This window comes from Salmo salar, chromosome ssa15, assembly GCF_905237065.1.
Source record: "Salmo salar chromosome ssa15, Ssal_v3.1, whole genome shotgun sequence".
In the NCBI taxonomy this organism is placed as follows: Eukaryota; Metazoa; Chordata; class Actinopteri; order Salmoniformes; family Salmonidae; genus Salmo; species Salmo salar.
Genome location: NC_059456.1, coordinates 11,853,604 through 11,878,650, shown reverse-complemented (window position 1 = coordinate 11,878,650; position 25,047 = coordinate 11,853,604). Strand labels below are relative to the sequence as shown.

The window sequence follows — 25,047 nt, the reverse complement described above, 5'->3', positions numbered from 1 at the left end:
GAGTTTGAGGCATGCATGGCCATGCCGTCACGGGTGAACAGGGAGTACAGGAGAGGGCTGAGAACACACCCTTGAGGGGCCCCAGTGTTGAGGATCAGCGGGTGGAGATGTTGATTCCTACCCTCACCACCTGGGGGCGGCCTGTCAGAAAGTCCAGGACCCAGTTGCACAAGGCGGCGTCGAAACCCAGGCTCTCGAACTTAATGACGAGTTCGGAGGGTACTATGGTGTTAAATGCTGAGCTGTAGTCAATGAACAGCATTCTTAAATAGCTATTCCTCTTACCCAGATGGGATAGGGCAGTGCGCACAGTGATGGTGATTGCGTCGTCTGTGGACCTATTGGGGTGGTAAGAAAATTGGAGTGGGTCTAGGGTATCTGGTAGGGTGGAGGTGATATGATCTTTGAGTAGTCTCTCAAAGCACTTCATGATGACAGAAGTGAGTTCTACGGGGCGATAGTCATTTAGTTCAGTTACCTTTGGTTTCTTGGGAACAGGAACAATGGTGGCCATCTTGAAGCATGTGAGCACAGCAGACTGGGATAGGGATTGATTGAATATGTCTGTAAACACACCAGCCAGCTGGTCTGCGCATGCTCTGAGGATGTGGCTAGTGATGTCGTCTGGGCCGGCAGCCTTGCGAGGGTTAACACGTTTAAATGTTTTACTCACATTGGCCACGGTGAAGGAGAGCCCACAGGCTTTGGTAGTGGGCCGTGTCAGTGGCACTGTATTGTCCTCAAAGTGAGCAAAGAAGTTGTTTAATTTGTCTGGGAGCAAGACGTCGTACGCGACGGGGCTGGTTTTCTTTTTGTAATCCGTGATTGACTGTAGACCCTGCCACATATGTCTCGTGTTTGAGCTGTTGAATTGCGACTCTGCTTTGCCTCTGTACTGATTCTTTGCTTGTTTGATTGCCTTGCGGAGGGAATATCGACACTGTTTGTATTCGGTCATGTTTCCATTCGCCTTGCCATGATTAAAAGCGGAGGTTCGCACTTTCAGTTTAGCGCGAATGCTGCCATCATGGGTACAACATCACCGATGCACTTGCTAATAAACTCGCTCACCGAATCAGCGTATACGTCAATGTTGTTGTCTGATGCTACCCGGAACATATCCCAGTCCACGTGATCGAAGCAATCTTGAAGCGTGGAATCTGATTGGTCAGACCAGCGTTGGATAGACCTGAGCACAGGCGTTTCCTGTTTAAGTTTCTGTCTATAAGATGGGAGCAACAAAATGGAGTCATGGTCAGATTTGCTGAAGGGAGGGAGGGGGAGGGCTTTGAATGCATCGCGGAAGTTAGAGTAGCAATGGTCCAGAATGCTACCAGCTCGTGTCGTGCATTCGATATGCTGATAGAATTTAGGAAGCCTTGTTCTCAGATTAGCTTAGTGGAGTCTGCCACTAGCACAGTAAGTGTAGTCAGCTAAGCTATCCCCATTAAGACCGTGTCTGTGCCTCGATCTAGGTTGAGCAAAACACAACATGGCGGTGTTCGCCTTAGCAATCTCACTGGAATAAAGACCTCCACCATTCCTTCCATTATTGAAAAAGATTGTGCTATCTCACATCTCAAAATAGGGCTACTTAATGTTAGATCCTTCACTTCCAAGGCAGCTGTAGTTAACTTCTCTAGGGTAGGGGGCAGTATTTTGATGTCCAGATGAAAGGCATGCCCGTAGTAAACTGCCTGCTACTCAGGTTCAGAAGGTAGGATATGCATAGTATTAGTAGATTTGGATAGAAAACACTCTGGAGTTTCTAAAATAGTTTGAATGATGTCTGTGAGTATAACAGAACTCATATGGCAGGCAAAAACCTGGGAACAATCCAACCAGGAAGTGTGGAAATCTGAGGTTTGTAGTTTTTCAAGTGATTGCCTATACAGTATACAGTGACTTAGGGTTCATTTTGCACTTCCTAACGCTTCCACTAGATGTCAACAGTCTTTAGAATGTTGTTTCATGCTTCTATTGTGACTGGGGAGAGAATAAGAGCTCCTCAAAGTAGATGAGTGAGAAAATGACATGAGCTCAGTGGCGCACACTCACGTGAGAGTTAGCTGTGTTCCTTTCTTTTTTGAAGACATTGGAATTGTCCGGTTGGAATATTACTGAAGATTTGTGATAAAAACATCCTAAAGATTGATGCTATACATCGTTTGACATGTTTCTACGAACGTAAATATAACTTTCTTTCACTTTTCTTTGTGACATTTTGCGCGTGCTTCCTGCATTTGGAGTAGTGGACTAAACACACAAACAAAATGGAGGTATTTGGACATAAATGATGGACTTTATCGAACAAAACAAACATTTATTGTGGAACTGGGATTTCTGGGAGTGCATTCTGATGAAGATCATCAAAGGTAAGTGAATATTTCTAATGTAATTTTTGTCATTACTGTTGACTTCAAAATGGGGAGTATCTGTTATGGCTTGTTTTGATATCTGAGCGCTGTACTCAGATTATTGCAAAATTTGCTTTCGCCGTAAAGCTTTTTTGAAATCTGACACAGCGGTTGCATTAAGGAGAAGTGTATCTATAATTGTTTGAATAACAGTTGAATATTTTATCAACGTTTATGATGAGTATTTCTGTAAATTGATGTGCTCATTCACCAGAAGTTTTGGGAGGCAAAACATTTCTGAACATTACACGCCAATGTAAAATGTTTTTTTGGGATATAAATATGAACTTTATCGAGCAAAACATACATGTATTGTGTAACATGAAGTCCTATGAGTGCCATCTGATGAAGATCATCAAAGGTTAGTGATTCATTTTAGCTGTATTTCTGGTTTTTGTGACGCCTCTCCTTGCTTGGAAAATGGCTGTGTGGTTTTTCTTCTCTCGGCGCTGTCCTAACATAATCTAATGGTATGCTTTCGACATAAAGCCTCTTTGAAATTGGACAATGTCGTTGGATTACCTAGAAGTGTATCTTTAAAATGGGATATAATAGTTGTATGTTTGAGAAATTTGAATTATGAGATTTTTGTTGTTTTGAATTTGCCGCCCTGCTATTTCACTGGCTGTTGAATAGTGTGTCCCGCGCTAGCGTCCCACATACCCCAGAGAGGTTAATGAACGTATCACTGATCATAATCTTGATGTGATTGGCCTGACTGAAACATGGCTCAAGCCTGATGAATTTATTGTATTAAATGAGGCCTTTCCTCCTGGTTACGCTAGTGACCATATCCCCAGTGTGTCCCGCAAAGGCGGAGGTTGCTAACATTTATGACAGCAAATTTAAATTTACAAATCATGAAATCCATGCAGAAATCTATGCAGCCTACTAAATCACTTTTTATTGCTACTGTTTAGAGGCCTCCTGAATTCCTATTGGACCTTGTAGTCATGGCAGATAATATTCACATTTTTGGTGACTTTAGTATTCATATGGAAAAGTCCACAGACCCACTCCAAAAAGCTTTCGGAGGCATCATCGATTCAGTGGGTTTTGTCCAACATGTCTCCAAACCTAGTCATCGCCACATTCAAACCCTGGATCTAGTTTTGTCTCGTTGAATAAATATTGTGGATCTAAATGTTTTTCCTCATAATCCTGGACTATCGGACCACCATCTTTTTACGTCTGCAATCGCAACAAATAATCTGCTCAGACCCCAACCAATTATCATCAAAAGCCGTGCTATAAATTCTTGGACAACCCAAAGATTCCTAGATGCCCTTCCAGACTCCCTCCACCTACACAAGGAAGTCGGAGTACAAAAATCGGTTGACCACCTAACTGAGGATCTAAATTTAACCTTCCGTAATACCCTAGATGAAGTTGCACCGTGAACTTATTTTGTACATAAGGATGCTGCTACCGTCTCTTATGACCGAAAAGAGCTTCTGGAAATCAGAACAGCGATTACTCACCTTTAATTGGATGAATGATATTTCCTTAATGAGTCAGACGGGAGGGATTTACTCCAGACACCCGAACTGGCCCACATCCCTGTCATTCGCAGAAGGAGGTCGGCGTGCCTTGTGAGGATCAGGCGACAAGTGGCTAATCTGCCTTTGCAATCCGTTCTGTTAGCCAACGTACAATCACCGGAAAATAAATGGGACGAACTAAAAGCGGGTATTTCCTACCAACCGGACAGTAAAACCTGTAATATCTTATGTTTCACCAAGTCACGGCTGAATGACGACATTGGCTCAGTTGGTAGAGCATGGTGTTTGCAACGCCAGGGTTTTGGGCTTGATTCCCACGGGGGACCAGTACGGAATTTTTTTAATGAAAAGAGCGTCTGCTAAATGACTAAAATGTAAATGTAAATGTGATAACATGCAGCTGGATGGTTATACACTGTATCGGCAGGATAGAACAGCAGCCTCTGGTAAGACAAGGAGTAGCGGTCTATGTATATTTGTAAACAACAGCTGGTGCACGATATCTAAGGAAGTCTCGAGGTTTTGCTTGCCTGAGGTAGAGTATCTCATGATAAGCTGTAGACCACACTATCTACCTAGAGAGTTTTCATCTGTATTTTTCGTAGCTATCTACATACCACCACAGACCGATGCTGGCACTTAGACCACACTCAATGAGCTGTCTACCGCCATAAGCAAACAGGAACACGATCATCCAGAGGTGGCGTTCCTAGAGGCCGGGGACTTTAATGCAGGGAAACTTAAATCAGTTTTACTTCATTTCTGTCAGCATGTTAAATGTGCACCCAGAGGGAAAAAAACTCTAGACTACCTTTACTCCAAAACACAGAGACGCATACAAAGCTCTCCCTCACCCTCCATTTGGCAAATCTGATCATAATTATATCCCCCTGATTCCTGCAAAAACTAAAGCAGGAAACACCAGTGACTCGGTCTATAAAAAAGTGGTCAGATGAAGCAGATGCTAAACTACAGGACTGTTTTTCTAGCACAGACTGGAATATGTTCCGGGATTCTTCCGATGGCATTGAGGAGTACACCACATCAGTCACTGGCTTTATCAGTAAGTGCATCGATGATGTCGTCCCCACAGTGACTGTACGTGAATACCCCAACCAAAAGCTATGGGTTACAGGCAACATCTGCACTGAGCTAAAGGTTAGAGCTGCCGCTTTCAAGGAGTGGGACTCTAAGCTGGAAGCGTATAACCCGGAAGCTATGTCCTCCAAAGAACCATCAAACAGGCAAAGCGTCAATACAGGACTAAGATCAAATCGTCCTACACCAGCTCCGGCGCTCTTCGGATGTGGCAGGGCTCGCAAACTATTACAGACTACAAAGGGAAGCACAGCCAAGAGCTGCCCAGTGACACGAGTCTACCAGATGAGCTAAATAACTACCATGCTTGCTTCGAGGCAAATAACAATGAAACATGCATGAAAGCATTAGCTGTTCCGGACGACTGTGTGATCATGCTCTCCGCAGTCGATGTAAGTAAGACCTTTAACCAGGTCAACATTCACAAGGCCACAGGGCCAGACGGATTATCCGGACGTGTACTCAAAGCGTGCGCTGACCAACTGGCAAGTACCTTCACTGACATTTTCAACCTCTCCCTGTCTGAGTCTGTAATACCAACATGTTTCAAGCAGACCACCATAGTCCCTGTGCCCAAGAACATGAAGATAACCTGCCTGTATGACTACCGACACGTAGCACACACGTCTGTAGCCATGAAGTGCTTTGAAAGGCTGGTCATGGCTCACATCAACACCATTATCGCAGACACACTAGACTCACTACAATTTTCATATGGCCCAAACAGATCCACAGATGATGCAATCTCTATTGCACTCCACACTGCCCTTTCCCACCTGGACAAAAGAAACACCTATGTGAGAATACTATTCATTGACTACAGCTCAGCATTCAACACCATAGTCCCCTCAAAGCTCACCACTAAGCTAAGGACCCTGGGACTAAACATCTCCCTTTGCATCTGGATCCTGGACTTCCTGACGGGCCGCCCCCAGGTGGTGCGGGTAGGTAACAACACATCTGCCACGCTGATCCTCAACACAGGAGCCCCTCAGAGGTGCCTGCTCAGTCCCCTCCTGTACTTCCTGTTCACTCATGACTCATGGCCAGGCACGACTCCAACGCCATCATTAAGTTTTCCGATGACACAACAGTGGTAAGCCTGATGACCGACAACGACGAGACAGCCTATAGGGAGGAGGTCAGAGACCTGACCTTGTGGTGCAAGGACAACAACCTTTCCCTCAACGTGATCAAGACTATGGAGATTATTGTTGACTACAGGAAAAGGAGGACCGAACACGCACCCATTCTCATCGACGGGGCTGTAGTGGAGCAGGTTGAGAGCTTCAAGTTCCTTGGCGTCCACATCACCAACAAACTAACATGGTCCAAGCACACCAAGACAGTCGTGAAGAGGTCACGACAAAATCTATTCCCCCTCATTAGCTTTGTCATGGTTCCTCAGATCCTCAAAATGTTCTACAGCTGCACCATCGAGAGCATCCTGACGGGCTGCATCACTGCCTGGTATGGCAACTGCTCGGCCTCTGACCGCATGGCACTACAGAGGGTAGAGCGTACGGCCCAGTACATCACTATACCAGGCGGAGTCAGAGGAAGGCCCTAAAAATTGTCACTCCAGCCACCCTAGTCATAGATTGTTCTTTCTGCTACCGCACGGCAAGCGGTACCGGAGCGCCAAGTCTAGGTCCAAGAGGCTTCTAAACAGCTTCTACCCCCAAGCCATAAGACTCCTTAACATCTAATCAAATGGCTACCCAGATTATTTGCATTGCCCCTCCCTACTTCTTCTATGCTGCTGCTACTCCCTGTTACCAGCTGTGCATAGTCACTTTAATTAATAACTCTACCTACATGTACATATTACCACAATTACCTCGACCTACTGGTGCCCCCACACATTGACCCTTGTATGTAGCCTCGCTATTGTTATTTTACTGCTGCTCTTTAAATATTTCCTACTTTTATTTCTTACTTTTGCTAGGTATTTTCGTAAAACTGCATTGTTGATTAAGGGCTTATAAGGAAGCATTTCACTGTTGTATTCGGCACATGTGACAAATATAATTTGAATTGATTTGATTTGAATCTCACTAAAAGTTACAAAGCCTGTCTTGAAAAAGCCAAACCTTAACCCGGAAAATGTAAAAAACTATCGGCCTATATCTTTTCTCCCATTCCTCACAAAAGAGGTTGGCATCAGGCTCTGCATCTGTCCTCGTGCTCCTAGACCTTTGTGCTACTTTTGACATCATCGATCACCACATTCTTTTGGTGTTCCTCAAGGTTCCGTTTTAGTACTAATATTATTTTCACTATATATTCTACCTCTTGGTGATGTCATTCGGGAAACAATGTCAACTTTCACTGCTATGCGGATGACACACAGGAGTACATTTTCGATGGAACATGGTGAAGCGCCAAAATTGCCTACTGTGGAAGCCTGTGTTTCAGACATAAGGAAGTGGAAAGCGGCAAATGTTTTACTTTTAAACTCGGACAAAACAGAGATGCTAATTCTAGGTCCCAAGAAACAAAGAGATCTGCTGTTGGATCTGACAATTAATCTTGATGGTTGTACAGTCGTCTCAAATAAAACTGTGAAGCACCTCGGCGTTACTCTGGACCCTGATCTCTCTTTTGACGAACATATCAAGGCTGTTTCAAGGACAGCTTTGTTCCATCTTCGTAACATTGCAAAAATCTGAAACTTTCTGTCCAAAAATGACGCAGAAAAATGTATCCATGCTTTTGTCACTTCTAGGTTAGACTACTGCAATGCTCTACTTTCCGGCTACCCGGGTAAAGCACTAAATAAACTTCAGTTAGTGCTAAACACGGCTGCTAGAATCTTGACTAGAACCAAAAAATGTGTTCATATTACCCCAGTGCTAGCCTCTCTACACTGACTTCCTTTTAAGGCTAGGGCTGATTTCAAGGTGTTACTGCTAACCTACAAAGCATTACATGGGCTTGCTCCTACCTATCTCTCCCGATTTGGTCCTGCCGTACATACCTACACGTACGCTACGTTCACAATATGCAGGCCTCCTTATTGTCCCTAGAATTTATAAGCAAACAGCTGGAGGCAGGGATTTCTCCTATATAGCTACATTTTTATGAAATGATCTGCCTATGCATGTGATATTTACTATCCGTAGTATTTATATCAGCCCTCTGATTACAATGAAGAGCAAGACATGCCACTCTCTTCTGGGCCAGCTGTAGTGGTCTGTTGATATCACTGCAGTGGTGTGGGGGCTAACGTAGGCTAATGCAATTAGTATGAGGTTGTAAGTAACAAGAACATTTCCCAGGACATCTGATATTGGCAGAAATCTTAAATTATTGTTAATCTAACTGCACTGTCCAATTTACAGTAGCTTGTTTGAGGAGAGTGCACAATTTTGAACATGAAAAGTTATTAATAAACAAATTAGGCACATTTGGGAAATCTTGATACAAACATTTTAACAGAAATGCAATGGTTCATTGGATCAGTCTAAAACTTTGCACGTACACTGATGCCATCTAGTGGCCAAAATATAACTTGCACCTGGGCTGGAATAATACATTATGGCCTTTCTCTTGCATTTCAAAGATGACGGTACAAAAAAAACAAAAGAATGGTTGGTATTTTCTTTGTATTATCTTTTACCAGATCTATTGTGTTATATTCTCCTACATTCCTTTCACATTTCCATAAACTTCAAAGTGTTTCCTTTCAAATGGTCCAAAGAATATGCATATCCTTGCTTCAAGGTCTGAGCTACAGGCAGTTAGATTTGGGCATGTGATTTTAGGCAAAAATTGAAAAAAAGAGGCTAATCCTTTAAGGATTGGACTCTTGATGGATATTATTATTATTATGTTGTTATTGTCGTATTTTAGTATCTGCAAAAAAAAGAAATGTGTGCCCATCTGCAGCAGTAATTGATAATCATTGTATTATAGTTATTTTTCACTTTTTAACAAACAACAACAATAATGAGTAGTTTATACGTGTATGGATCTGATATGTCACTTTTTTTTCAAATCGGACATTGTATATTGGAGATATAATCGATTTATACTTCTGAGCTCCACCATAAAAATATGAAATAGATTGTTGTCCAGGCTTAAAAAAGTCTCAACACACCTACTCATTCAAGGGTTTTTCTTTACTTTTACTCTTTTCTATACTGTATAATAACTTTGAAGACATCAAAACTATGAAATAACACATGTAGTAACTAAAAAAGTAATGAACAAATCAAAACATATTTTATATTTGAGATTCTTCAAAGTAGCCACCCTTTGTCTTGATGACAGCTTTGCACAGTCTTGGCATTCTCTCAACCAGCTTCATGAGGTAGCCACCTGGAATTCATTTCAATTAATAGGTATGCCCTGTTAAAAATGTATAGTTTTGATGTCTTCACTATTATTCTACAATGTAGAATATCGTAAAAATAAAGCAAATCCCTTGAATGAGTAGGTGTGTTTATACACTATATACACAAAAGAACGGCCTCTGACTGCATGGCACTACATATACACACACACAAAAAAAGATATATATATATATATATAGTATATATATATATATATATATATACACAAAAGAACGTAGACACCCCTTCAAATTAGTGGATTTGGCTTTTCAGCCACACCCGTTGCTGACAGGTGTATAAAATCGAGCACACAACCATGCAATCTCCATAGACAAACATTGGCAGTAGAATGGCCTTACTGAAGAGCTCAGTGACTGGAAGCAAAGTCAGCACACGCCTAAGATCACCATGCACAATGCCAAGTGTCGGCTGGAGTGGTGTAAATCTTGACTCCTTTGGACTCTGGAGTAGTGGAAACGTGTTCTCTAGAGTGATGAATCACGCTTCACCATCTGGCAGTCCGACAGATGAATCTGGGTTTGGCGACTGTCAGGAGAACGCTACTTGCCCCAAAGCAGAGTGCCAACTGTAAAGTTTGGTGGAGGAGGAATAATGGTCTGGGGCTGTTTTTCATGGTTCAGGCCCCTTAGTTCAGGTGAAAGGAAATCTCAACGCTACAGCATACAATGACATTGTAGATGATTCTGTGTTTCCAACTTTGTGGCAAAAGTTTGGGGAAGGCCCTTTCCTGTTTCAGTATGACAATGCCCCCGCGCACAAAGCGAGGTCCATACAGAAATGGTTTGTCGAGATCCGTGTGGAAGAACTTGACTGGCCTGCACAGAGCCCTGACCTCAACCCCATCGAACACCTTTGGGATGAATTGGAACACCGACAGCGAGCCAGGCCTAATTGCCCAACATCAGTGCCCGACCTCATGAATGCTCTTGTGGCTGAATGGAAATAATTCCCTGCAGCAATGGTCCAACATCTAGTGGAAAGCCTTCACAAACCATCAGCTTGCTTTTATGAAAATTGTGTTCAACAATGCCAATAATGATTTCATTTTCACTTTTGCTTTCGAAAGCAGCTAAAAACAAACAATATGTAAGATTGAACTTAAAGCCATTGAATAATACCCTGCATGATAAGGAAATAATACACACGCTAGAATGCCCTATAAGCAAACCAATGCATGGTATGAATATTAAATAGACTATACAGGATATGAACATTACATTTGAACTTGTTCTCAACTAGCCTACCAGGCTACATAAAGGTGAATAAAAATTAAAAATTAAAAAATTCCATCCAGACAATTGATATATAGCGTTTCGCAACTAAACCATTTGTAATAGGTCTACACAAACTCAAAAATGCTGGGTGATTGGATGACCCAACTGGTGGATGTTTGGATGACCCAACTGCAGTTCTGTTTGGACGACCCAACTGCAGTTCTGTTTGGATGACCCAACTGCAGTTCTGTTTGGATGAGCCATCTGCAGGGGTGATTGGATGACCCATCTGCAGGGGTGATTGGATGACCCATCTGCTGGGGTGATTGGATGACCCATCTGCAGGGGTGATTGGATGACCCATCTGCTGGGGTGATTGGATGACCCATCTGCTGGGTGATTGGATGACCCATCTGCTGGGGTGATTGGATGACCCATCTGCTGGGGTGATTGGATGACCCATCTGCTGGGGTGATTGGATGACCCATCTGATGGGGTGATTGGATGACCCATCTGCTGGGTGATTGAATGACCCATCTGCTGGGTGATTGGATGACCCATCTGCTGGGGTGTTTGGATGACCCAACTGCAGTGTTGATTGGATGAACCAACTGCTGGAGTGGATTGATTTGGTTTTTGATTTGATTTGATTGTAGTTTGGTTGTTGATGCTGGGATGTTGACATATGACCCAGTGAGTGGGTTAATTCTCCCACCAAAACCAGAAGGTCAAAGTGATCTGGCAATCTCATGAATGAGGACTATTGCATCTGTCGTAAGTCTATCAATGCAGCCATTGCTGAGTGGAATCAGGCCTACTTTTCAATGGACAAATGGGAAAGGCGTTGTGGCTAACAGAGACAGGGATTAGACCTAGTTAAGTAACATCTATAGCTGGTCTACCTAGCCAAAGAGAAAGAGAAACCTAGTTTACGTGAAACAATTGACATATCAAACTGTAACACAAATCTTACATGTCTGCTACCACAACAGCACAGTGAAATAGCTTGCTAGCTAGCTAAGTTAGCCAACGTTATGTATATATGGGGTAATATGCTAAAGAAAATTATTTACAATTGTCAATAACTGAGATAATATGTAATTATGATAGCTACTTCTATTTCACCAGAATGGATATTTAGAAACGTCAGCTTTTTACTCCGTTTTTAGAGTTCATGTAATATGGTTGGTAGCTAGACTGAGGTAAAGTTGGTTTTATATTCACACATTCAGACATTGAACAGACATTCATCAGACATTCGCCAAAAGCCATTTAAAAATGTAAAAATCAATAAAAAATTTCACCGTTTGTCACAGAATCATCAAACTAAATATTATTTATTCAATAAATGTCTAGTATACTTTTACAACCTTAGCTTTGAGTAGAAATTCCAGTTTTGACTTGATAGAAATACATAAAATCTATAAAATGCCATTTGAAGCGATATAAATCAATAACTAATTCACTGTTTGTCACAGAAACATCAAACTAGGTATGATTTATTCTAGAAATGTCTAGCATACTTTTACAACCTTTGTTTTGAGGAGAAATTCCAGTTTTATTTTATATAAATACATAACATCTATAAAATTCCATTTAAAGCTATTTAATCAATAGCTATAAAATCAATAATAAATATTTTCACTAATTATGACATAATCATCAAACTAGGTATGATTTATTCTATAAATGTCTAGTATACTTTTAAAACCTGTCTTTAACCTTTCTATCTCTGTCCAGTGTCTGTGTTCTTTTGCCCATCTTAATATTTTATTTTTATTGGCCAGTCTGAGAAATAACTTTTTCTTTGCAACTCTGCCTAGAAGGCCAGCATCCCGGAGTTGCCTCTTCACTGTTGACGTTGAGACAGGTGTTTTGCGGGTACTATTTAATGACGCTGCCTGTTGAGGACTTGTGAGGCATCTGTTTCTCAAACTAGACACTCTAATGTACTTGTCCTCTTGCTCAGTTGTGCACCGGGGCCTCCCACTCCTTTTTCTATTCTGGTTAGAGCCAGTTTGCTCTGTTCTGTGAAGGGAGTAGTAAACAGCATTTTACGAGATCTTCAGTTTCTTGGCAATTTCTCGCATGGAATAGCCTTCCTTTTTCAGAACAAGAATAGACTGACGAGTTTCAGAAGAAAGCTCTTTGTTTCTGGCCATTTTGAGCCTGTAATCGAACCCACAAATGCTGATGCTCCAGATACTCAACTAGTCTAAAGAAGGCCAGTTTTATTGCTTATTTCATCAGAACAACAGTTTTCAACTGTGCTAACATAATTGCAAAAGGGTTTTCTAATGATCAATTAGCCTTTTAGAATGATAAACTTGGATTAGCTAACACAACGTGCCATTGGAACACAGGAGTGATGGTTGCTGATAATGGGCCTCTGTACGCCTATGTAGATATTTCATAAAAAATCTGCAGTTTCAAGCTGCAATAGTTATTTACAACATTAACAATTTCTACACTGTATTTCTGATCAATTTGATGCTATTTTAATGGCCCAAAAATGTGCTTTTCTTTAAAAAATAAGGAATTTTCTAAGTGACCCCAAACTTTCGAACAGTAGTGTATGTTATTCTTAGTTTTCCTTATCTCCACTGTGGAATGTCCATGTTGATCCTCTTGGTTGTCTTGGTCCTCTTGATGCATCCACTTGTCTTCTTTGTTAGTCAGGCCTGACCTCTACATCCCGTAGTTTTTTCCTGTAATCTAATTTAACCTGACTGAAGATGCAGAAGTTTATGCCAGGCCTCTTCTAATAGGGTATAACAGACTGGTTAGAACTTTGACAAAACACCCTCTAAACGGACTACATGCCCTCTATCAAATCAAAACTGGAACTTGTATTTAAAACAAAGGGTGTAAAAGTATGCTAGACATTTATAGATTAAATCATACCTAGTTTGATGTTTCTGTGACAAACGGTGAATTAGTTATTGATTTATACCGCTTTAAATGGCATTTTATAGATTTTATGTATTTCTATCAAGTCAAAACTGGAATTTCTACTCAAAGCAGGTGGTAAAAGTATACTAGACATTTCTAGAATAATGAATAATTATGATTCTGTGACAAACTGTGAATTTTTTATTGATTTTTAAATTTTAAATGGCTTTTGGTGAATGTCTGATGAATGTCTGATGAATGTCTGATGAATGTCTGATTGAAATGTCTGATGAATGTCTGTTGAATGTCTGAACGAACTTTACCTCGGTGCTAGCTAGCTAGACCAGCTAGAGATATTACTTAGATAGGCCTATTCCCTGTCTCTGAGTTCCTGAAAAAATGGTTGCTAGCTAGCTAGCTAGTTGGCAAGGTTATAACTATTGCTTTTATGGTGTTTCAGTTGCTGTATGATTTTTAGCCTAATCATATCTATGAGTTAGCTACGTAGTCTCAGTCTGGATACAGACACAGTTACTTTAGGTAGCTATCGCTAGCTAGCTACATATTGATTTGATGTTCATCCAAGTTTAGGCATTCCATTTTGACTCTCCGCTCAAATGTTTTCGTCCCCCAGAGAGTAAAGGCAGCATGACCCTGAGGGTGCTTCTCATACCACCAGTGCACATACCGTCCTTCAGAATGTATTCATACCCCTTGACTAATTTCACATTTTGTTGTGTTGCAGCCTGAATTCCAAATGGATTAAAAAAAAAAAATCTCACCAATCTACACACAATACCCCATAATTACAAAATAAAAACATGTATTTGTTTATTTTTTTTATGAAAAAAATGTTTTGAAAATGAAATACAGAAATAAGCATCTACATAAGTATTCACAGTCCTGAGTCAATACTTTCTGGGTAACTGTAAGAGCTTTCCACACCTGGATTGTACAACATTTACACATTATTACCAAGTCAACATCGGGACTGGGACGATGGTTCCGAGACAGAGTCAAGACCGAGACCAGAAAAATGTGAGTCCAATTCAAGACCATGTTAGTAATTGTGTCAAATCAGCACCATAATAAAAGTAGAAAACGTCCAGTATTTCTATGTTCATATTTCAGAACAACATATGGATTCTGCAGACATTCAGAATGGTGTCATAACATGTCATAACTATGTCATAATGGGTCATAACAGCTGACATAACTTGTCATAACCCTGTCATGACCGATATATTTACCCCTTTCATTTGAAAGTTTGTATCTTAAATCTTTTGTTGTTGTTATAATGAATTCTTTACAGTCATATTTTTTTCATCAATTATGACCATCATGATCATATCCGCCAGATAGGCCCTTATGTCAGTCCTCAGTCACGAAGAGGGTGTCTGGTCCTGCTCCTGAAATCTGCTCCTGCATTCATCCCAGTCATCAGAAACAGAGTATTGGGGTAGGCGCATGTCTGACGTCAACATGTGCGCAATAACAGTGTTAATTTAATCTGGTCAATAAAAAAATTAAAAAAATATTTTAAAAAGCGTTTGACACACTTATGTAGGTGTCATAACCAGACATAAAATAACGCAATATATGTCACAACAGGTCTAAATATGTGTTATGATAGTGTTATGACCATATTATAACAGTTATGACAAGTTATGTCAGCTGTTATGAAATGTTATGACATGGTTATAACTGGACTGTGTCATAACGTCATAATTCTCATTAAAAGCCAGTCTAAGAAGAGGTAGATCTGTTCTATGTGTTATAGATCTGTCATTCCCATTGAAAGCCAGTCTAAGAAGAGGTAGATCTGTTCTATGTGCACTATTTCTATGCTTGCCTGTTCTTAAATGTCTAGGTTTTTTCCATCTTTTACTTTGGGTTTTGTACACCAGCTTCAAACAGCTGAAAATACTATATTTTTGGTTTTCGAAAATATATTTCACAGTGGTTTAGATCGTACAATGATTCTCGACACTATCCTTGCTTGTTTTGTCGTAGAAACTGAAATTAACTATTAGTGTTTTTGCAACCAGGAAATGGCTATTTCTGCATGGTGCACCTTTAAACCAAAGCAAAGGACAGTAGGTAACTAAGATTACGAGAAAGGAAGGAAGCCCATGTTTCAATAGTCAATGAGATATTAATATGTCATGTAAGGAGTGTGGATTCACACAGTTCCTCCATAATCTCTGGCATGCTCACGGTTCATCCATAATCTCTGGCATGCTCACGGTTCCTCCATAATCTCTGGCATGCTCACGGTTCCTCCATAATCTCTGGCATGCTCACGGTTCCTCCATAATCTCTGGCATGCTCACGGTTCATCCATAATCTCTGGCATGCCCACGGTTCCTCCATAATCTCTGGCATGCTCAAGGTTCCTCCATAATCTCTGGCATGCTCACGGTTCCTCCATAATCTCTGGCATGCTCACGGTTCCTCCATAATCTCTGGCATGCTCACGGTTCCTCCATAATCTCTGGCATGCTCACGATTCCTCCATAATCTCTGGCATGCTCACGGTTCCTCCATAATCTCTGGCATGCTCACGGTTCCTCCATAATCTCTGGCATGCTCACGGTTCCTCCATAATCTCTGGCATGCTCACGGTTCCTCCATAATCTCTGGCATGCTCACGGTTCCTCCATAATCTCTGGCATGCTCACAGTTCATCCATAATCTCTGGCATGCTCACGGTTCCTCCATAATCTCTGGCATGCTCACGGTTTCTCCATAATCTCTGGCATGCTCACGGTTCCTCCATAATCTCTGGCATGCTCATGTGAGAGAGGGAACAGCTGGCTCTAGTCTACTTAATATCCTCTCCCCACCCACCCCGACCAGAAACAATTAGCTGGTGAGAAGTCTCCTTTCTCTACCACATAGGTGTCAAACTCATTCCACAGAGGGCAGAGTGTCTGTAGGTTTTTGTTCCTCCCTTGTACTTCATTGATGAATTTAGGTCACTAATTAGTCAGGAACTCCCCAAACCTGGTTGTCCAGGGCTTCATTGAAAGGAAAAAACTAAAATCTGCAGACACTAGGCCCTCCATGGAATGAGTTTGACGCCTCTGCTGTATCATATCTTGAGCACCCCCTCTGCCGGCATGGGCAATAAGCAGACCAGAGCGGCCACGGCCTGAAAAATTAAGGAGTGGGATATCTTGGTTTCTTTACCTTATCTGACTGTAATTCCGATTTTTTTGAACTCCGCTGGTCTCGGCTGGTCTTGGGGAGAAATTACGAGTCCTCATTGTTTGAGACTGAGTCAGAGTCAAGGCCAAGTAAAAACGTATCCAACACCAAGCTAAGTAACCTCAACTCCATGATGTACGATGTATTTGAGCAGCGACTATTGTGTGCGGACTGTAGCTTTGACGTCGGTGGAGTTGAGCAGTGACGAGTGTGGGCGGCCTGTAGCTTTGACGTCGGTGGAGTTGAGCAGTGACGAGTGTGGGCGGCCTGTAGCTTTGACGTCGATGGAGTTGAGCAGTGACGAGTGTGGGCGGCCTGTAGCTTTGACGTCGATGGAGTTGAGCAGTGACGAGTGTGGGCGGCCTGTAGCTTTGACGTCGATGGAGTTGAGCAGTGACTAGTGTGGGCGGCCTGTAGCTTTGACGTCGGTGGAGTTGAGCAGTGACGAGTGTGGGCGGCCTGTAGCTTTGACGTCGGTGGAGTTGAGCAGTGACGAGTGTGGGCGGCCTGTAGCTTCGACGTCGGTGGAGCTGAGGAGTGACGAGTGTGGGCGGCCTGTAGCTTCGACGTCGGTGGAGTTGAGCAGTGACGAGTGTGGGCGGCCTGTAGCTTCGACGTCGATGGAGTTGAGCAGTGACGAGTGTGGGCGGCCTGTAGCTTCGACATCGGTGGAGTTGAGCAGTGACGAGTGTGGGCGGCCTGTAGCTTTGACATCGGTGGAGTTGAGCAGTGACGAGTGTGGGCGGCCTGTAGCTTTGACGTCGGTGGAGTTGAGCAGTGACGAGTGTGGGCGGCCTGTAGCTTCGACGTCGGTGGAGTTGAGCAGTGGCGAGTGTGGGCGGCCTGTAGCTTCGACGTCGGTGGAGTTGAGCAGTGACGAGTGTGGGCGGCCTGTAGCTTCGACGTCGGTGGAGTTGAGCCTTGACGAGTGTGGGCGGCCTGTAGCTTCGACGTCGGTGGAGTTGAGCAGTGACGAGTGTGGGCGGCCTGTAGCTTCGACGTCGATGGAGTTGAGCAGTGACGAGTGTGGGCGGCCTGTAGCTTCGACGTCGGTGGAGTTGAGCAGTGACGAGTGTGGGCGGCCTGTAGCTTCGACGTCGGTGGAGTTGAGCAGTGGCGAGTGTGGGCGGCCTGTAGCTTTGACGTCGATGGAGTTGAGCAGTGGCGAGTGTGGGCGGCCTGTAGCTTCGACGTCGGTGGAGTTGAGCAGTGGCGAGTGTGGGCGGCCTGTAGCTTTGACGTCGGTGGAGTTGAGCAGTGGCGAGTGTGGGCGGCCTGTAGCTTTGACGTCGGTGGAGTTGAGCAGTGATGAGTGTGGGCGGCCTGTAGCTTTGACGTCGGTGGAGTTGAGCAGTGACTAGTGTGGGCGGCCTGTAGCTTCGACGTCGGTGGAGTTGAGCAGTGGCGAGTGTGGGCGGCCTGTAGCTTTGACGTCGGTGGAGTTGAGCAGTGGCGAGTGTGGGCGGCCTGTAGCTTTGACGTCGGTGGAGTTGAGCAGTGATGAGTGTGGGCGGCCTGTAGCTTTGACGTCGGTGGAGTTGAGCAGTGACTAGTGTGGGCGGCCTGTAGCTTTGACATCGGTGGAGTTGAGCAGTGTCGAGTGTGGGCGGCCTGTAGCTTTGACGTCGGTGGAGTTGAGCAGTGGCGAGTGTGGGCGGCCTGTAGCTTTGACGTCGATGGAGTTGAGCAGTGATGAGTGTGGGCGGCCTGTAGCTTTGACGTCGGTGGAGTTGAGCAGTGGCGAGTGTGGGCGGCCTGTAGCTTCGACGTCGGTGGAGTTGAGCAGTGACGAGTGTGGGTGGATGACATATAAATCAGGCCATTGAGGAGAACGATGACACCTTTTCCAATGTGGCATCAATCAACCTTCCAACAATTGCTTGCCTTTTGAAGAGGCAGCAGGTATCTAAGAAAGACATTTACCTGTTGCCTTTTTGAGAAAAACAACAACTGGGTGAAAGAACTGGACTCTATAGGGGACTGAGTGGCGCAGCAGTCTAAGGCACTGCATAGCAGTGCTAGAGGCGTCACTACAGACCCGGGTTCGATCCCGAGCTGTATCACTCATATCTCCCTCACTAGCTTTAAGCACCAGCTCACAGATCACTGCACCTGTACATAGCTCATCCCAATACAGTTATTTTATTTATTTTGCTCCGTTGCACCCCAGTATCTCTACTTGCACACTCATCTTCTGCACATCTATCACTCCAGTGTTAAATTGCTATATTGTAATTATTTAGCCACTATGGCCTATTCATTGGCTTACCTCCCTTATCCTACCTCATTTGCACACACTGTATAATAGACCTTTTCTATTGTACTATTGACAGTATGTTTGTTTATTCCATGTGTAACTCTGTTGTTGTTTGTGTCACACTGCTTTGCTTTATCTTGGCCAGGTCGCAGTTGTAAATGAGAACTTGTTCTCAACTAGCCTACCTGGTTAAATAAAGGTCAAATAAAAAATAAAAATAAATCACATCCGGCTGTGATCGGGAGTCCCATAGGACGGCGTTGTCCGGGTTACGGGAGGGTTTGGCCGGTGTAGGGGTCACTGTAAATAACAATTAGTTCTTTAACTGACTTACCTAGTTAAATAAAGGTTAAATAAAATTGCAAATACTGTTACAATTTGATGCACATGCTACTTCACAATATCATATTGGAACTATACTGTAAAAATAACTAACCAAAATATATTTTTAGAGGGTGATGGAGCTTGATGCTACTTTAGACCATCGTTGATGAAGCAGGCTTCAACCTTGCCAACAGCTAGATGCCGTGGCGGAACCTCTGGACAGCGTTGGGGAAACATGTCCGCAGCTATGTCTGGAGACGGTGTTTTTACGATGTAGGCCATTACTTGGATCCTACAACGCTGCACATTTCGTTGTGTTTCTCAAAGAAATTGAGCAGACCTGTGTGGGACAACGTCAGGTTCTACCATGCAGAGGTGATTCAGACGTGGTTTGGGCCCATCCCCATCCCCGAACCTTTACCTGTCCCCATACTCTCCTTTCCTCAACCTTATTGAGACATTTTATTTCAGCAGGCCATGAATGAGGTATGCGACGACATCAATGCAGCCTAATGTCAAGCTTGGATACGACATGACAAAATATTTTTCCCGCGGTGCATAGACTGCGAGGACTTTCACTCTTGATGTGGATGAAAATGTATGTCCAAATGCTCAAGACAGGCTTGATGCAAATTAATGCGTCCTAAACGTTATATTTTATTTTCATTCATTTCATTTGTTTGATTTAATTTCTTACATTTGATTACTGACAGCACACCTATGTTGCAATTATGTCTGAAAAATTAAATGTTTTTTTTGTTGTTGTTGACGCATGATTGTAGAGGATGTCTTCATTGATCACACCTTTGATTACACATTGGATAGATTATGGACATTATAGATTGTCTGTCCATGTTGTTGGGTAATGTAAGTGTATTTCCTAATGTGATTTACAGTACCGCAGCATGTTACTTTCAGCTCTTCTAAGAACGATTTGAAAACGTATCTTGAAACAGCTTTGCTACTGGATTAACAGGTAGTTAAAACGACTACATTGAAAGATATTATGTTGTGTTTTGGCGTTTAAACCAATGTTGTCATTACATTTCACAATAAACGTATATTTTGAATCAATGCATGTGTGGTGATAGATGTTTACAATCCAAATAAATACACAATGACAGGTTTTAGATGGACTGGCTGCGTTACAAGTGTGACCAGTTTGAAGTTTTGTACTAAGAGTTGTGAAAATTTACCACATACTTGTGAAAATAGTACCAAAGCGATTTAAAAAAAAAAAAATGTAGGAAAAACTACGTATTTCAGCACCAAAGAAATAGCCCGCATTTACACATGACATTATCCTATTCTTTGTGCTGAAATATTAATTTTATGTGTCGTCGGAGCTCCAGTCCTCCCACACTAATCACAGATCAACTCCATCGCACATCATGGAGTTGAGTTTGGACGGTTATCAAGACCGAAACACTCAATATGTGGTCTGGGGACCAGACGCAGTACAACAACAATGTAATACTGTAAACCATGCAGTGTCTGGACTCAACCCAATGCAGATTAAGGTCTTGCTTACAGAAGTGTGTGTGTGTGTGTGTGTGTGTGTACAAATGTAATGTGTGTCTTGATTATTGTTTGTATACTCATATTCTATAATCTTCAGGCTGGAACAAATATGGCTGAAAATCTCCACCAGGCGACACAAACAACCCGGGACTCGAACCCTGCATTCTGATTCTCCGGGACATTCGCCTCTATTCCCCGGCCTTCACCATCGGGAACGGACAGGCTCTGGAGAAAAATACATTCAGGCTCTGGAGAAAAATACATTCAGGCTCTGGAGAAAAATACATTCAGGCTCTGGAGAAAAATACATTCAGGCTCTGGAGAAAAATACATTCAGGCTCTGGAGAAAAATACATTCTGTTCCGTTGATGTTGTCTTACATGGATACTTGTTAGAGGAGTATAGGATAAAGGATTTACTTTTCTTCAGCCCCTTTCCTCAGCTTTAATTGGTAGGGCTGCTGTGATTTTCTAACGGTGCGTTGTGCTTCTAAAGTTTGGGTTTATGTGTGTCCCTTGTTTATCTTTTGCATGAGTTAATTTTGTAGATGAAATTAATATCTGAAAATAAACATTTTGTATTTTATCTACAATTTTCATGATTGGCCATATGTCATTTTAAGAATTTCATAGAATCTAGTAACGTTGTGACTTTGATTGTAATTGTTAGAAGTATTTTTACCTTCATAAAAATAACAGATGATTTAATAGAGAGAAGGTAGAAAAAGAGGGGTTCTAATATCTATGAATACAAAATATGAGGGCAGTAATACTGTATTTTACAAACACATAGCATTCATTACTCATTTAAAAATAAAAAACACAAATACGAAAAAATTGGTGGATATAGCGTTCTGGAAATAAACAATGTGTATTAATGTGTCTCTGTTAGGTCAGACCACCGGTGACATAACCTCTGGGTTGAACACCCGTAACATGCTTTGGCTTGTGAAGTACAATATCACGTCTGTATTCATTTAATTTCTCAAACCAATTAAAAGCCGTATAAACATTATATTAAGCTACACACAATAAAAAAGAAAGCTGATCGCCTTTATGTAGTGACGCTTGCCGTTTTAGAAAGTTAAATAGCTTGAATATCTATGATAAAGAAATTGCCTACAACTTTAAAGAAATAATTACAATAAAAGGCTATTCTTGTTTATTTTAATTTTGAGTCTAATGCAATGCGTTTTGCAATGTTGCCATTGCAGTGTTGTCATTAGCCGCAGTTTACAGCCAATAGCCTAAATGTAGGCTACCCATGTTTAACTAAATTGTCCAAACGTCGGCTCTTTCTCAGGTTTTGTTGTAACTTTATAAAATACAGCAGGTTTGAGATATATTTTTGTAATGATTTTTATACATATATATATATATATATGAATAAAAGTTCATAAATCAAACCTATAGGCTTTATAAAAGCGTATTATGAATGTTATTATTTTGATTATTATTACTATTATCATCATCTTACCCTGCATGTTGGCAGTCTGTTTCGAGGTCCATAGGAGGTCCATTCCTCCAGAACGGGGCGGCAGGCCCTGGTTCCCCTCGCCGGGTCCAGGCACCGTGATGCCGGGCAGAGCTCTCAGAGACTCCGGGATGAGGCTCTCCAGACTCTCGTTGGCCTGCTGTCTGCGAAGCGCCACCTGCGCCGCCATGACCCGCTGCCTCTCGATGATCAGGATGCATTTTTCACAGGTGCAGTCCTTGAAGCGGCAGTATCGCTTGTGGCCCTTCAGCCAGGACAGGACGCCGTGGTTCCGGCACCGAGCGCACTTGGGGGTCCTCTGGAGCGGCGCTCGGGCCTGGGTCACTGGGCCCCCCATGTACAGGTAGGGCGATCCGTAGCCATTCATTTCTCACACCGTTAGTCAGCCAGCCAGCCAGTCAGTCAGTCAGCCAGTCAGTCAAACACACTCTCACTACTTCACCTCCTCAAAGTGATGGAGGCGCCAGGCAGAGTAGAGTTGTCAGATAGAAGGGAGAGATCAAGTCCTGTCGCTGTTCGCTACACGCTGTCCTGTCTGCATGATAGGAGGTGCTGGTTGGATCCACCTCTACCTCTCCTGTCTCCCTGGCAATAAAGACACACGTGCATCAGCCTCCACCTGACACGCACTTATGGAGGCGAGTTACTAAATTCTGTTGCGCATCACTGGCACCCGCTCAACGAATCCTTGGGGAGAGAGAGAGAGGTAGATGTTCCGTGGTTACGCAGACTCTAGCGGGACAATGAATGCCACACACTTAATTAAACGTTTACATTGAACGGTTACTCGTATGGAAGAATGAATTCTAGAGCTCATAAATCAGAAGCCGACGTGCTGAAGGCCTATAGAATAAGCCTTATTTAACCTAAGTGCAATAAAGCGATGCAGCCCAGAAGGCAGTTATGTCAGACTGTTGGGACTAGTAGGCTACAGGGCATTGACAAAACACACAGCAACAGGACTGAGACATTAAGGATTGTCCGCTTGTCTGGGGCAAGTACAAAAAAAAATAGTCGGACAACCAGAATATAGATTGCAGTGGTCCGAATGGAGAAGTTAAAACAAATCACAATATCAAGCAATTACTGCGATCAGAACTGGATCAGGCAGCGGCGTTGCCGCAGCGCACAGCAGGGCAATGCATGGTTGACACTGAGTAAATTGTCTATATTCCTATTCGCTATAATCTATTTCAATTAATATGTTATATTTACACAAAGCAAGAGAATGATGTAGACAGAGCTTAAAGCCTCAACAAAGCAGCGCAAAATATCTCAGCAAGTTTTAAGTTGTTTTTAAATAACCCCAAAACATGGGAGACGTAAGGTAATAATGAGAGATAGAAGAAACAACAGCAAAATATAAAAATCAGATGATACATTGGAACGAACCTAACAGTTGAGCAAAGCATTATAAGACAGAAATGATTCATGCGAGGCTAGAACAAATCCTTGCCATAGCGAACCAAACGACCAAAAGCCTCATCCTACTAACTGAAATATCATAAAAGCAATAAGAGAAGTTAAAGTTATAATGAGTATTTTCTAAAAATGTTCAAATAAAGTGTTTAATGTCTTAATGTTTGCAGCTTTTAAATGGGAATAATTCTGAAAGTCGGAGTCCATGCCATTCTTCATTCACAGATTTATTTTGAATGACAAATATTTTAGGCCACAACACGTGAAATGGAGCAAACAGTACCAAGATGGGAAAATCTAATGAGGAGTCAGAAGAAAACTGAGTCTACAGCGGAGGAAAGCTGAGGAAAGAAATGCGAAGTTGGCCTCGGGCTATTTCGATAGTATTCCAGAAATGTGCAACCTACCTACAGCACATACATATATAGTAGCCTGGGCCTAATAAGAGAGGAGGAAAACATGGGATCAGTTTATAGTGATTCAGTTCTGAGGACTGGAGAGTTGCTCTGCAGCCCATGATGATTTACAACCCATCACAAGACGCACAGCCAGCGAAGCTCGTTAACTGTCAATCGCTCCATCTGCACGCTTCGCCACACACAGACGCACAGATAGACCTAGCCTACTACAGATAGACCTAGCCTACTACACATCTATTTAGATCCACAGATAGCCAGATAGGCCTTGGCTACTACAGATAGCCAGATAGGCCTATACTACTACAGATAGACCTATACTACTACAGATAGCCAGATAGGCCTTGGCTACCACAGATAGCCAGATAGACCTATACTACTACAGATAGCCAGATAAACCTATTCTACCACAGATAGCCAGATAGGCCTTGGCTACTACAGATAGCCAGATAGACCTATACTACTACAGATAGCCAGATAGGCCTATACTACTACAGATAGCCAGATAGGCCTTGGCTACTACAGATAGCCAGAGAGACCTATACTACTACAGATAGACAGATAGGCCTATACTACTACAGATAGCCAGATAGACCTATACTACTACAGATAGCCAGATAGACCTTGGCTACCACAGATAGCCAGATAGACCTATACTACTACAGATAGCCAGATAGACCTATACTACTACAGATAGCCAGATAGGCCTATACTACTACAGATAGCCAGATAGATCTATACTACTACAGATAGACAGATAGGCCTATACTACTACAGATAGCCAGATAGGCCTATACTACTACAGATAGCCAGATAGACCTATACTACTACAGATAGCCAGATAGACCTATACTACTACAGATAGCCAGATAGGCCTATACTACTACAGATAGCCAGATAGGCCTATACTACTACAGATAGCCAG

The 25,047-nt window shown here is 42.5% G+C and overlaps 1 protein-coding gene across 1 annotated transcript in view; it reads right to left on the bottom strand.

The window, feature by feature from the left end:
• Positions 1–23,125, bottom strand: part of dmrt3a (doublesex and mab-3 related transcription factor 3a) — a 31,665-nt gene extending 8,540 nt beyond the window's left edge. The window contains exon 1 of the mRNA XM_014143609.2: positions 22,270–23,125. Coding sequence (XP_013999084.2) covers positions 22,270–22,654 — 385 coding nt within the window. The 5' untranslated portion in view covers positions 22,655–23,125. The remainder of the gene's footprint in view (positions 1–22,269) is intronic.
• Between the last annotated feature and the right edge of the window lie 1,922 nt (positions 23,126–25,047).